Genomic DNA, 14,476 nt, shown 5'->3' on the forward strand with positions numbered 1-14,476 from the left:
AGGAAGTTAGTGCCTTTGTCCTGACAGATTTTTTCCTTTAGTCTCTTTTAAGTCTCATGAAAAGATGAGTCAACTAGATTCATCAGTAAAACCATAACTTTCATATCACTGCTACCTCTGTCCTGATCATAATTTTATTTTTTAAATCTTCAAGGCTAGAGGCTTTTAAACACCTATTTTTTTCCTTTTAAGTATTTCAACTCGACAAATACTTAGAAGAAACACGTGTGCTTTTAAGTAAATACTGGCTTTTTAACAATCAAGACAGCCAAGGACAACTAACTGCCAGATTAGCCCTCAAATTTGGGGGGAACCATGGATTCAAAAAAGAGCCAAATAAATATAACAACTTTCCCTTGGAATTGCTAATGTCTATAAATTGACTGTAATCAAGAAAAAGGTAGTGATATTTATCCTGAACTGATGGCTAAAAGCCATACTGTACTTACCTCCAAATAGTTCCAAATCTCTTAAGCCCTCAACAATGAACTTTTCCGAGACCCATCGCTAAAGAGGAAAACCCCAGAGAGAATTAGTACTTCTTCCAAGCCACAAAAAATTAGCGATCAGCCATTAGAAAAACAAAAATACAACTATGAACACTGAATCATGCAGTATAGTTAGGCTACATTACTAAGGACAAGTTTTGAAAAGAAACTGGGATTCAAATCGACTGAAAACAATAGATTAACTCCTTGCTCTATTCTTCTTTGCCTAATTTGGTGAGCAATTCTTAAATCTAACAGACGACAAGTATACTGGCCCTAATAATGAGGACTGTTTTTGTCCTTCCTGTATATAAAACTGTCAGTCCATGGCTGTCTACTATAGATGCTTTGGGTCATTATTGCCAATTTGAAAAAAATATGATAAATTCACAGCACAGAAAACAGGGATGAAACAGGGTTTCACAAGCCCCTAGTAGGTTGTAAAAGGAATCAGCCAGCTACATATTCTTTTATCCAGTAGGAGTTCTAAAGACATCATCAACATTTAAATTTTCTACCAAGTTTACAAGGATTGAACTAGCATGACTGATCTATGGTTTATATAACTGGCCTATTTCAAACGAGTATGGGTTTCCATCGTACGAATCAGAGGTCTGGTTTCACCTGAATCAGGCTGAGAGAGAAAAGCAGCTCATACATAAAAGCCATGGGAACAAGGCTGCATTTCACTTAAGGCTGGTATTACCTTGAATCAACATTTAGAGTTTACAACAGGAAGTTAGTGGCTTCCGTGTGTGCTCAGTCCTGTCTGACTTTGCAACCCCCTGGACTGTAGTGTAGTCCGGTAGGGTCCTCCGTCCATGGAGTTCTCCAGGCAAGAATACTGGAATGGGTTGCCAGTTCCTTCACCAGGGATCTTCCCCACCCAGGAATCGAACCCACGTTTCCTGCACTGGCAGGTGAGAACCTTTACCACTAGCGCCACCAGGGAAGCCCATCGGCTTAAGGGTCTTCTTTCCACTGGGTAGAGTTCAGGCCAAGGAAGGATTCTGTATTTTTTTCCCTCTTAATACCAAAGTTTATTCTTTCCAATATAAGTTATTCTTATCCACATAAACACAAGAAAAAGATAAGGAACATTCAGAAATACGTTGCAAAAAACAAAGTTACATAATAAGGACTATGAATTGAAACTATACCATCATTCTCTATCCTTCTCTGTATCAATTTTTTTCCAAGTAAAAGAGCAACACCCTAAATAAAAAACTTGATATAAAATATTCATATGCACTGTACCACAAAATATAATTTACACCTTAATATTTAAAGAAAGTGGTATATTCAGGTAATTCCCTGATGGCCTAGTGGTTAGGATTCCAGGCTTTCACTGCTATGGCCCAGGTGCAATCCCTGGTCAAGGAGCTGAGATGCCACAAGCCAAAAAAGGTGGTCTATTCACAATGTCTCATTTTACATATACACTGTTAAAGAATTTTAAAATGATTACTACTGCATTTAAATACTTGATAATAAATAAGACAGTCTTTTACAAAATCATGGAAGCTAAACCCAGTACTTGTTCCTGAGGTCACTTTAGCTAGTGAAGTTCTCAGGTGTAATAAATTTTTTCAGAGTCTTCAGTTAAAACCTATGATGGCAGTTCCCTGGCAGTCCAGTGGTTAGGACTCCGTGCCTTTACTGCTGATGGCCTGGGCTCAAAAAAGTGTTCCAAAGATTACAATTTGATGCTGATTTTTAAAACCCACAAACTCACTAAAAACGCGCAGGACACAGGCAGATCATTAGTGGGTGCATATCTGTGATGAGAAGGGCCAGCAACTCATTTAATGTGTGACTGATACTCATGAAATAAGCCACCTTGTTTCTTTTCTACCAGATGAGCTGGTGGGCATGTGATATTCTGTGTCTCCAGTCAGCGTGCGCCTGCAAGTTCTGTTCTTTGCAGTGGAGGCTGCAATGCCTGCCTGCCTTTCTGCATCTCTCCCTTCTACATGATTCTGAGCATCACATTGAAAAAAAAAAATGTCTACAATATCTGCTAAAACACACTGCTTTTCAGAAAATAAAAATAGTAAAGGCAGAAGAAAAACACTCACCCTAATTCGCTCTGGTTTACTTACAAGAAAAGACATGAGTTCCTAACGTGTAGACCTACTTCAATTTCAAAAATTTAAACCTAAAAGGAAAATAGACACAAGTTGTTAGTCAAGTCCACTTTTGTAGAAATATCTGTTGATTAACAAAAACTTACTGAGTCTACCGTCCAAAGCACTGAACTAAACCTACAAATTGCTAGACTATAAAGACATTTTAGAGAAACTTTCAGTGACAATAAACCTTTCAAATACATTCTGAAATACTGCATCTCTGTAAGGAAAATGAAGTTTGTTATAGGTTTTTAGAAAAAATTTTAATTTCTCTTGACCCCTTTGTAGAAGCAATTACCTTTAATTCTTTTGGTTGCTTACCCTTCTTTTTAATCATCATTTTTACATGTTGTTTACATGTGATGACTTACCCATTTTAGACATTTATCTACTAACTTCCCACCATGGTAGGTGAAAACTAGGCTCTCCTACATCAACTGCACCCTACTTTCCTGCCTTCATTCTCCCAACATAGTTCTGACATAAATTCTGGTTAAAACCATGGTCCAAATTTACATTACTATAACTACACCAACATGGTTCTTGCATGCTAAATTGCTTCGGTTGTGTCCAACTCTTTGTGACCCCACAGACTGTAGCTGGCCAGGCTCCTCTGTCCATGGGATTCTCCAGGCAAGTATACTACAGTGGGTTGCCACGTTCTCCTCCAGGGGATCTTCGTGACCAAGGGATCGAACTCCTAAGGAGTCTCTTATGTCTCCTGCGTTGGCAGGCAGGTTCTTTACCCCTAGTGCCACTTGGAAAGCCCAAGGACTTGGTTCTTAGCACAGGCAAACAGAGAAGACTGTCTTTTGTCTTATACACTCATTCTCCCACCCCACCCCCAGCAGAGTTAATAACTGCCTCATTTTTTCACTTGCTTGTTTTTCCATGTAGTTATTAACTTTTTCCAAATACCTCAACATTTCTACTATTAGTCTTATCAATGTATTTTTCCATACACTCAAACTCATTCATTGTAATTTTTCCCTGGGGACTGCCTTCCTGAGGCCCTCCATCCTCTGGCTATAATCTAGACTAGCTACAAAGTATTCAGCCTTTTTAATGTGGAAATGTGGGTCTTCCAATTCTGGGGAATATTATTTTTGTAGCAAGAAACAGAAACAGAAATTCTAATAGTTAAAGATGTACTTCCAGGATTATCCACTAAAGTTATATTTCACTCCTACTTTACAACTTTCTACTTTCCAGGAAACTTCTTCAAACTTTATTTTCCAACCTTTTTGCTAAGTTTCATATTTTTGTTACCCATTCCCAGGACCTTTTGCCACTTCTCAAATGTATGTTTTTTCATATCATCCTGATTTTGTTTTATGTTTGCTATTTATAGTTAAGAATTTATATCTAGAATGGCTAAAGCATAATACATCATGACCAAAGAGGATTTAGTTCAGGAATAAAAAATCAGTTTAACATTAAAAAATGAATCAACATACACAAAATTGTTTTTGAAGCTGCTTGCAAATAAAGAACAACCAATTTTAAGGAATTTTTTTAAATGATGTAATTTTATCTTATTAACTGAGTAAACAAGTAAAAATACAATCATTTCAATAGATGGAGAAAAACCATCTAACAAAATTCAACACTAAGCCACAAGTTTTTTTAAAAAAAACTCTTAGTCAACTAGGAATAGTCAAAAAAGAATAGGATAGAAATGGGATTTACCAAGTCAACTTGGTAAAAGATACATATAAAAAATTTATAGCTAACATCTATTAATAGTAAGAAGAATGAATGAGTTTCCTCTAAGCACAGAAATAAAGCAAAAACGTTATCACTTCTTTTCAACACTGTAATAGTGGTCTTGGCCAATGCAAAAAGGCAAGAAGAAATAAAAGGCATACATACGGGAAAAAAGGATGTAAAATTCTTTATTCATAAATAACAAGACTGTATACATAGAAATCTAATGGAAGCCACTCAGTCATGTCTGACTCTTTGCAACCCCACTGACTGTACAGTTCATGGAATTCTCCAGGCCAGAATATTGGAGTGGGTAGCCTTTCCCTTCTCCAGGGGATCTTCCCAAGCTAGGTCTCCTGCATTGCAGGTAGATTCTTTACCAGCTGAGCCACAAGGGAAGCCCAAGAGTACTGGGGTGGGTGGCCTATCCCTTCCCAACCCAGGAATCGAATCGGGGTCTCATGCATTGCAGGCAGATTCTTTACTAACTGAGCTGTTAGGGAAGCCCTACGTAGAAACCGAAGTATTCTATAAGAAAAATCATTTAACTTAAGAAAATTAATTTATAAAGATCGATTATAAAACCCAGTTGTATTTCTATATATAGCAACAACCAATCAGAAAATGAAAATTAAAAAATACCATCAATAAACCAATGAAAACATAAAATGATTAAGAATAATTTTAATAAACTATGAGTAAGACCTGTAAAATGATAAAACACTGCTAAGAGAGATTAAAGATGATCTAGCTAAAAGATATGCCATGTTCATAAACTGGAAGACTCAATATTATTAAGATGTCAATTCTCTCCAAACTGATCTACAGATTCAGTGCAATGCTTATCAAAATCCCAGCAGACTTTCAAAAGAAATTGATAAGCTCAGGCTAAAATTTACATGGAAATATGAGGGACCTAAAATAGCCAAAATAATTTTGAAAAAGAAAGTCAGAAGACTTTTATTACCTGAACCCCAGACTTACTTTATTGCTAAAATAATCAAGATGGTGTACTTTGGTCTAAGGATAGATATATGGGTCAATGAAACAGAACAGAGAACCTAGAAATAGACCCATACATATATGGTCAATTACTTTTCAAGAGAATGACCAAAGTAATTTTATGGGGAAAATCAGTCTAGATACAACTTGATATTTATTTAGAAAAAAATGACCCTCAATGCTGACCTTATACTGCACACAAAAATTAACTTGAAATGGATCATAGAACTAAAGAAAAAGTTAGAACTACTAAAGAAAAGAGAGGAGAAAATCTTCATGATCTTGGGATAAGTAGAGATTCAAAAATAGAACATCAAGAGCATAAAACATAAAAGAAAAATATGACAAATTAATCTTTATCAAAATTTAAAATGTCTGCCTTAGAAAGACACCACTAAGAAACTGAAAAGATTGGGAGAAAACATACTCTGTGTGCGTGTGTGTGTGTGTGTGTGTGTATCTACAAAGAACTTTATATACAGAATATATAAAGAATTTCTATACTCAATAAGATAACCCAGTTTAAACAATGGCAACACATCTGAACAGAAGATAAAGGAGTGGCCACTAAGCACATGAAATGATGTTCAACATTACTTGTCATCAGGGAAATAAACATAAAACCACAATGAGATACCATTAAACACCCATCAAAACAGCTAAACATAAAGACTGACAATACTAAGTGTTGACAAGGACATCAACCAGCTGGAACTCTCGTACATTGCTGGTGGGAATGCAAACAACTACGGCCCCTCTGGAAAATAGTTAATAGCTTCTTATGACTCAATAATTCTGCTCTAGGTCATCTACTCAAGAGAAACGAAAACATATCTTCTCATTAGCTTGTATATGAATGTTCATAAAAGCATATTCAAAATAGCCCCAAGCTGAAAATAATTCAAGCATCTACCAACTGGTAAATAGATTTTAAAAATGTGGTACAGGTCAGGAAGCAACAGTTAGAACTGGATATGGAACAACAGACTGGTTCCAAATCAGAAAAGGAGTACGTCAAGGCTGTATATTGTCACCCTGATTATTTAACTTATACGCAGAGTACATCATGAGGAATGCTGGGCTGGAGGAAGCACAAGCTGGAATGAAGATTGCCAGGAGAAATATCAATAACCTCAGATATGCAGATGACACCACCCTTATGGCAGAAAGTGAAGAAGAACTGAAGAGCCTCTTGATGAAAGTGAAAGGAGAGTGAAAAAGTTGGCTTAAAGCTCAACATTCAGAAAACTAAGATCATGGCATCTGGTCCCATCACTTCATAGCAAACAGATGGGGAAACAGTGTCAAACTTTATTTTTGGGGGCTCCAAAATCACTGCAGATGGTGACTGCAGCCATGACATGAAAAGACGCTTACTCCTTAGAAGGAAAGTTATGACCAACCTAGACAGCATATTAAAAAGCAGAGACATTATTTTGCCAGCAAAGGTCAGTCTAGTCAAGGCTATGGTTTTTCCAGTAGTCATGTATGGATGTGAGAGTTGGACTATAAGGTAAGCTGAGCACCGAAGAATTGATGCTTCTGAACTGTGGTGTTGGAGAAGACTCTTGAGAGTCCCTTGGACTGCAAGGAGATCCAAATAGTCCATTCTAAAGGAGATCAGTCCTGAGTGTTCATTGGGAGGGCTGAAGCTGAAGATGAAACTCCAATACTTTGGCCACCTGATGCAAAGAACTGACTCATTTGAAAAGACTCTGATGCTGGGAAAGATTGAAGGCAGGAGGAGAAGGGGATGACAGAGGATGAGATAGTTGGATGGCATCACCAACTCAATGGACATGAGTTTGGGTAAACTCTGGGAGTTGGTGATTGACAGGGAGGCCTGGCATGCTGCAGTCCACGGGGTCGCAAAGAGTCATACACAACTGAGCGACTGAACTGAACTGAACAGACACCAATGTAATACTACTCAGCAATAAAAAGGGACAAACTGGTGATACAGGCAACAATTTCAGGTTAAGGGGGGAAAGTCAGACACAAATCTACATACTCTTTCCATTCACGTAAAATCCTAGAAAAAGCAAAAGTATGACAGAAAGCAGGTCTTGGTTGCCTGGACCCAACAGTGAGATAAGGGACCAACTTCAAAGACACACACAAGAACTTTTCAGGGTGATGGAGAAGTTCTCTATCTTTATTGAATGGTGGTTATGTAAGTGTACTTGTCAAAACTCAACAAATTGTACACTTGATATAGGTATATTTTGTTACAGGTAAATTATATCTGAACAAAGCGGATTTTCAAAATAAAGTTACTAACATAAATACTCAGATATGCTTTTGAAGATCTAGAAAAAAAATCAGCCACATTTCCATTCTTTTTTTCAGGTGGGCTAGGGTTGTGAGGGGCTTCCCTGGTGTCTCAGCTGGGAGGAGAAGGGGACGATAGAGGATGAGATGGTTGGATGGCATCACTGACTCGATGGACATGAGTTTGAGCAAGCTCTGGGAGTTGATGGTGATGGACAGGGAAGCCTGGAGTGTTGCAGTCCATGGGGTTCGAAAGAGCTGGACACAACAGAGCGACTGAACTGAAGGTTGTGAGGGGCTGTGTAATCTGCTAAGAGACGTGAGAGGAGGGAGGTGAAAAAAAACCAGAGAAAGGAATGTTAGTTAGAAACCAGTATAATTAAAAAAAGAAAAAGAGGGAATACAATTATTCTGGGCCACATCTGTGGTGATATGAGCCTGCGGCAGAAAGAATATTGAGAAATAGATGGGGATGGGTGGGAGGGAGGCTCTAGAGGGAGGGGATACATATATATAGTTATGACTGATTCATGTTGTTGTAAGGCAGAAACCAACACAACATTGTAAAGCAATCATCCTCCAATTAAAAAAACAGATGGATAAGGACAAAGAAAAATAAGTTAGTAAGGACACCATAAGTCACTGAGTCTATCCGCCACTCTTTGGTAGAACAGCTTTATAAACACCTGAGTCTCTGCTTGAAAACTCACTACCTAATCAGGGAACCTGTTCTACCTGTGAACAACTCTGATGACTTCTGTGTGTGTGTGCCTGAGTAACTGCGAAGAGTAGTGTGTCAAAGACAAAACAGGAAAAGTCAGAGATGGAAGTTATTTTCGTGGAAAGATGAGTTTGAGTTTTTAAGTTATGCTGCAGTTACGAAACCAGTTTTATATCCCAAGTGGAAATAGCATTTAGTTAGAAAAGTAAGGCTGATGCTTAAAAGAGGGGTTAGAGATGGCTCTGTGGACTTGGGAGTCAGCAGCTAAAGCTGTACGAGTGACAGAAATTCACTTCAGAAGAAAATGCTGAGAGAAAAGCAGAAAGCTGGGAAGTAAGCACTGGGATAAGTTCATATTTAGGACATGGACATGGAGCATCAAAGGCAATGGACTTCCCAGGTGGTGCAACAGTAAAGAATCCGCCTGCCAATGCAGGAGAAGAAAGAGTCAAGGATTTGATTCCTGGGTCAGGAAGATCTCCTGCGGCAGGAAATGGCAACCCGCTCCAGTATTCTTGCCTGGAAAATTCCACAGACAGAGGAGCCTGGCGGGCTACAGTCCATGGGGGTCACAAAGAGTTGGGTACGACTGAGCACACCTTCAAAGGCAGGTAGGAAACGGAACCCAAAGAATAAACTTTAAAGACCCTGCTTCCCCTTGTGGACCACTTACACTTTTCCAATCTATTCATCTTTTGCCTGTTCTTTCGCTATAGCAAGTCCTATCAGACTGCCACACCCCACCCAGGTTAGATGCTTGGCCTGTGTATTCAATCCTTAGACATACCACTCTCTCAATGGCCTATTTATCATTTTCTGTCACTAGAGTCTGTGAAGGCAGGGAATGCATCTTGTTTACAACAAGGAACAGCATTCCCAGGGGCGACTGTGACCAACACTTAATATAGACACTCTTGTGTCTGTTAAATTAATAATAGTGAGAATAAAGCAGCAGACACTTATGGTGAACTTGGCATGTGCCAGCATCTGTGCTAAACGCTTCATGGAGATCAGCTCACAATAAGTTATTAGTGATCCTCATTTTACAGATCAGGAAATTAGGACTCAGGTTAAATGCCCAAATTACACAGACATGGGACTTCCTTCACAGTCCAGGGGTTAAGACTCCCTGCTGTCACTGCAGGAGGAGCAGGTTCAATCCCTGGTGGGGAACAAAGATCCCACATGCTGTATGACATGGCCAAAAAACTAAAATAAAAACCACCACCAGTAACCGAAGTTACACAGGCAAGTAACAGAGGACTGAGTCGGTCTATTCCAAAGCCTGTGCTCTAGAAGCTGTAAGTGATAACAGAGAAGCTTAGGGAGAAGCCTCAAGACTGAGTGTAAAGATGTAATGACTGAAAAGGCATCATCTGATTTGATAACGCTGACCAGATGCTAAATGGCATAGAAAGGAAAATTTATTTACCTTATCAATTTTTCTTTTTCCCCTATTTTTGTCACTGGTTTTCTAAACTTCTTCCATGTCTGGGATTACAATTATAAACACTGCATTTGGGTCACACCACCTCTAAGAAATTTAGTTAAAGGGCAACAGATTTAACCAGTTCAACACTTTATCTTATGGCTGAATAGGCTTGAGGCAGATAATCAGAAAAGATTTGGTTTCTTCAACTTTCAGGGACAAGAAACAATGTTGGGGATCTCTACAGAAAAGCATAGATCAGTCAATGAAAAACTGTCTTAATGCCACAAAAACATATTGGAATTCGGTTCTACCCCAACAAATGTTACAATAAAAAAAGGATCAATTGGCACGTCTTTTCCTCTTTGGGAAGAAGTTCGAATATCGTAGGATACATTAGCAGAAGGCTGGGCAGAAAAGTTGGTTCCCCATTTCCTGAAAACTTGAACAATTTTATTTAACCACTCCCCTCCCTCGCGCTCACCTCCCTACCCCCATCCTGCATCTCCACCCCAAGGTGCTGTAGGCACTTAAGCATTTTGGAAAACAAGACAATTAGAAGCTTTGTTTAGGCTGATTCAGGGAATACCTGAGCTCTCTCCTTATGAGGGCTTCACCTACTGCTGCCTGTGCCGCCTGGGAAGAGATGCGGATGAGGGGGGCGCAAACGGGGTGCGGGGAGACGATATGCCTCCTCTTCGCTACATCAGGACAAACTGTCACCTGGGCCCCAGGTTTCCCACCTGGAAATCAGGGGGGAAGGGGAGAGGAAAAGCAGGCGCTCGCCTCTTCCGCCCGGCCACTCCGCTGCGGTGTCTCCGGGCTAGGCCCAAGCCTATTCTCTTCTCGGGCTACAGCCCCTCATTGCGGGAATCGAGAAGGATTCGGGTTTACGTAAAGGGGGCCCGCGGAGGACGAGGGCGGCGAAGGGTGGCCGCTACGATGAAGGCCCGCCCCTGAGGAGATGGAATCGGCGTCAGGGCGAGGAGGAACTGATCCCCGGAGCGCACCAGGCGGCCCCCGCCAGCCCGGTACCTGGTCCTGGAGTTAGCAAGCAGTCCCGGCCCAGTCTCAGCTCCGCCTCCTTGGTTTAAGGCCGCGCTGCCGCCAGGCCGGTTGCTGGGAGGGAGGTACGCAGCGTGCCATGCGCAGTAGAGGGACGCGGGGAGGGCTGGTAGAGGAGAGCTCCGCCCCGCCCCGCCCCGCCCGGGCGCGGCTAGTGGGGACGTGCCGTCCCGCCCCGCGCGGGAGGGGAAGCCCCACCCCGCCCCGGCCCCCTGGGCTCGGGCGTGGCCCGTGGGGAAGCTCCGCTCCGCCCCGGCCCCCTGGCCCCGGGCGAGGCTCGTGGAGGAGCAGCGTGGTTCCTGTGTCTCCTCGAGTGCGGCGGGGGTTTTCTTAGCAGCTACCTCTCACAGATCGGTTCTCCAGTTCTGAGTCACCTGATTACGCGCAGCGCAAACCTGAGGGCATTCGGTCTCCAGCAGATGAAACCTGTGTCCTCGCGTGTGGAAGCCAGAGACCTAGCTTGTCCTTGATGTGGTCTTCTTCGGGGTCTGAAAACGGCTCTGTGAGCCTCGGTCCCGGAAGCAGGAAGGAAGTGGGATGATTTCAATAATGAAGAAAGAGTCAAGGGGACTAGAGGAAGGCAAACCAACGCTGGCTGCTGACTTGGCTACTTTTTGGCGGGTTCTTTTTCCTTTCCTGTGGTAGGACTTAAGGAAAAATCAGTCTCGCACTTTCTTTGAAGATATCTTAAACACCCCTCACTTTGGCCTCTCGGGCACCAGACTGACAAGCTACAAAGGGGAAACCCGCCCGTTCTCTGTGCCGCCTTCTATAAAGGGAGGAAAACTGCTCAACTTTTTTTGTCCTGAATCCTTCCCTACCCACGACTTTGAGACATGTGCTGTTTGCAGAAACGTTAAGTTTCCCTTTCTGGGTAGGCTAGCCTCAGCCAAGGGATGCAGGGCTTGAGAAAGCAATGAAGCAATGAGTTGATGGAGCAAGACTTCCGTGAGTCCGCGTTTTTTTTTCACTGACTTGCTCCTCTCACGGAGGCGGGGGTGGGAGTGGGCTGGATCCAAAATTGGATCTACACCATCTAAGATCCTTGACACAGATTTATACCGGTTTAACTTACGAGATGGGTGAGTTCACCTACATTCAAACGGACTGGTGGAAATTTGATGCCTAAGTCAATATGAACTTTTTCCAGTACAACTCAGGATCTTACTGAATTTTACACACCAGTCTGATCTTACCTATTGCTTTAGCATTCCCAAGCAGTATTCTCACTATTCTCTCATTATCAAATAAGATCCTTACCCAGCAGCGAAGTTAGTAAATTGACAAAGCAAGATAGTAGCAGAAAGTGAAGTAAAATCCTTGTGATGTTCTTTGGAAAAGATCATTTTGCCATGTTCAGTTCAGTTCAGTTCATTTCAGTCGCCCTGTCGTGTCCAACTCTTTGCGACCCCATGAATCGCAGCACACCAGGCCTCCCTGTCCATCACCATCTCCCAGAGTTCACTCAGACTCACGTCCATCAAGTCTGTGATGCCATCCAGCCATCTCATCCTCGGTTGTCCCCTTTGCCATGTAGTCTTTGGAACTAAGAGTACTAGAGGAGTCAGTGCCTGAAAAGATGCCAAATTTAATGCAGCCACCAGGATAGGGAATTTAAATAAAGAGGTACTTCCCGTCTGATACCCAGCCCTGTAGCCACATCATTTTCTAGCTGGATGTCAGTTGATCAAGGGGACTAAAAGATCTCACCATCTTCATGACTGCCCACAAAAGCTAGTTTGAGAATCTTCTGTCTAGACTGTTTAAAGGAGCAAATTTCCTTGTAGAAAGGTCTCCTAAATCCAGATAACTTAGAAAACTGATGTAATGGAAGGCCAATTTTTAAGGTGTACAAACTCACCTTAAGGTGTCTTCTTGCTTTGCTTTTGACTTAGGAGTTCTGGGGTGCACAAGCTCTGTAATGCTTCTCACTTATGTATAATAAGGGCTAAAACTCTTCAAGATTTCTGGAGACTTCTGAAATCTGCTTGAAGTCCAGAGGAATGGAGATGGGACTGATGAGCACTGACTACAGTGCCCTCTTCAAGATAGCACATAAATTAACTGTGGGAACAATAAAACTAATTGCCTACAATACTGGAAAGGCAGCTGGAAGTGCTTATGATGTGTAGTTTAACAAGTTGAGCAGCATTATCTAATTTATAGAGTATTTTATATGTCTAAGCACTTTATGTGTGCTAAGTCGCTTCAGTCGTGTCTTAGACTCTTTTCAACCCTAAGGATTGTAGCCTGCTAGGCTCCTCTATCCCTGGGATTCTCCAGGCAAGAATACTGGAGTGGGTTGCCAGGCCTTCCTCCAGACCAAGGAATCAAACCTGCATCTCTTGTGTCTCCTGCACTGGCAGGCGGGTTCGTTAGCACTAGTGGCACCTGGGAAGTCCTGAGCACTTTATACCTATGATCTAATATGATCCTCTGAACAGGCATTTCAGAAAGGTGAGAGTAGATGATGCCCACTTACACATGAGGAAAGAGACTTGTTACAGCACTACGACAGCACCTGGGTCGCAACCCACAAGCCCAGAGCTCTTTCCTGAAGCAGAAAACTGGCTTCAATTCTAGCTTTGCTTCAACCTTGGTAAGTAATATAAGTACATGCAAGAAAAAAGCAAAAGAAAGCTATTTAAGCATTTAAGTTGAAAATGTGATAGGAAAGCAAAGTTGATACAACAAATAACCTAAATACTTATATGGAACTAAATACTTTAAAAGGCCTGGGTGTCTTTTAAAGAAACAAAAGTTACACTATTTGGAAAAGCAAATAGGTGGAGTGAAAGAGGACAATTCATTTTAAAAGATGAAAATAAAACCTAGTAATATCCATTAAAAGCAATACAGCAATAGACATGAAGTTCTTCCTTTTAAGTGAAGTCGCTCAGTCGTGTCCGACTCTTTGCGACCCCATGGACGGTAGCCTACCAGGCTCCTCTGTCCATGGGATTTTCCAGGCAATAGCACTGGAGTGGATTGCCATTTAAAAAAACATAAAACTTTTTTCTGAAATTTGTATCATTTCTCAGGTCACTGCTGAGATGATGATATTCAACTTGCACAAAGATAAAACCATCACACTTATCCAAATGCAAATAAGTATATCTTTGGCCCATCACCAAATTTCAGAAACTAAGAAAAGCAGTATTTTTCACTATTGTTTTAGCAGTCTGTAATAGAAGCCACTCTTACGAGTATAACTGTCTCCTCTCTCTCATCTCTTTTCAAATTATTTAAAATGAGTAGAGGCCAGAACTTAAAGAAGCTGGAATGATAAAGTACAGTATTTCGTCCCTTGCAGTAAAACCAATAGGTCCCTGTACAACACTGGTCTAAATAATTTTCTTATTTCCAATTCCTACTGGATGGGTGGAATGAGAATGCCAATTGTCCCATTTAAACAAAAGTTTCACATTGGTGCCTGACAAGGAAAGGTTCTATCATTAAGGAAACAGAATTGTAAACTACCCGCCCCCCACCCCAAATAAACTCTGTCATGTTTTGTGTAGACACACATGTTATATCTGTAAGTTAGAGAACTCTGAAAGGATCTGCTTGGTTTCCACTGAGAGAAAGAAAAGCAAAACAGAATAAAGCAAAAATACACCACTTGGAGAATAAACCTAGATTATACACTTTTATAGTGCTATCA

The 14,476-nt window shown here is 41.2% G+C and overlaps 1 protein-coding gene across 48 annotated transcripts in view; it reads right to left on the minus strand.

Annotated features, from left to right (window-relative positions):
• The window catches only part of STRADA (STE20 related adaptor alpha), a 28,009-nt gene extending 16,325 nt beyond the window's left edge, over window positions 1-11,684 (minus strand). For 4 of the 48 annotated variants that reach the window (XR_011246815.1, XR_011246817.1, XM_069541709.1 and 1 more), the window contains exons 1-3: window positions 10,783-10,906; window positions 2,567-2,646; window positions 450-507 (exon numbers count right to left, since the gene is read on the minus strand). Coding sequence is in view for 25 of the 48 variants with exons in the window: in XM_069541709.1 (XP_069397810.1) it covers window positions 450-507; window positions 2,567-2,602 (94 nt within the window). In the remaining 23 variants the exon portion in view is untranslated. Of the gene's footprint in view, window positions 1-449; window positions 508-2,566; window positions 2,647-10,336; window positions 10,704-10,782; window positions 11,130-11,186 lie in introns of those variants that run through there. The other 44 variants (XM_069541735.1, XM_070292547.1, XR_011246820.1 and 41 more) reach the window with 38 other exon arrangements.
• Between the last annotated feature and the right edge of the window lie 2,792 nt (window positions 11,685-14,476).

This window comes from Ovis canadensis, chromosome 11 (assembly GCF_042477335.2).
Source record: "Ovis canadensis isolate MfBH-ARS-UI-01 breed Bighorn chromosome 11, ARS-UI_OviCan_v2, whole genome shotgun sequence".
Lineage (NCBI taxonomy): Eukaryota > Metazoa > Chordata > Mammalia > Artiodactyla > Bovidae > Ovis > Ovis canadensis.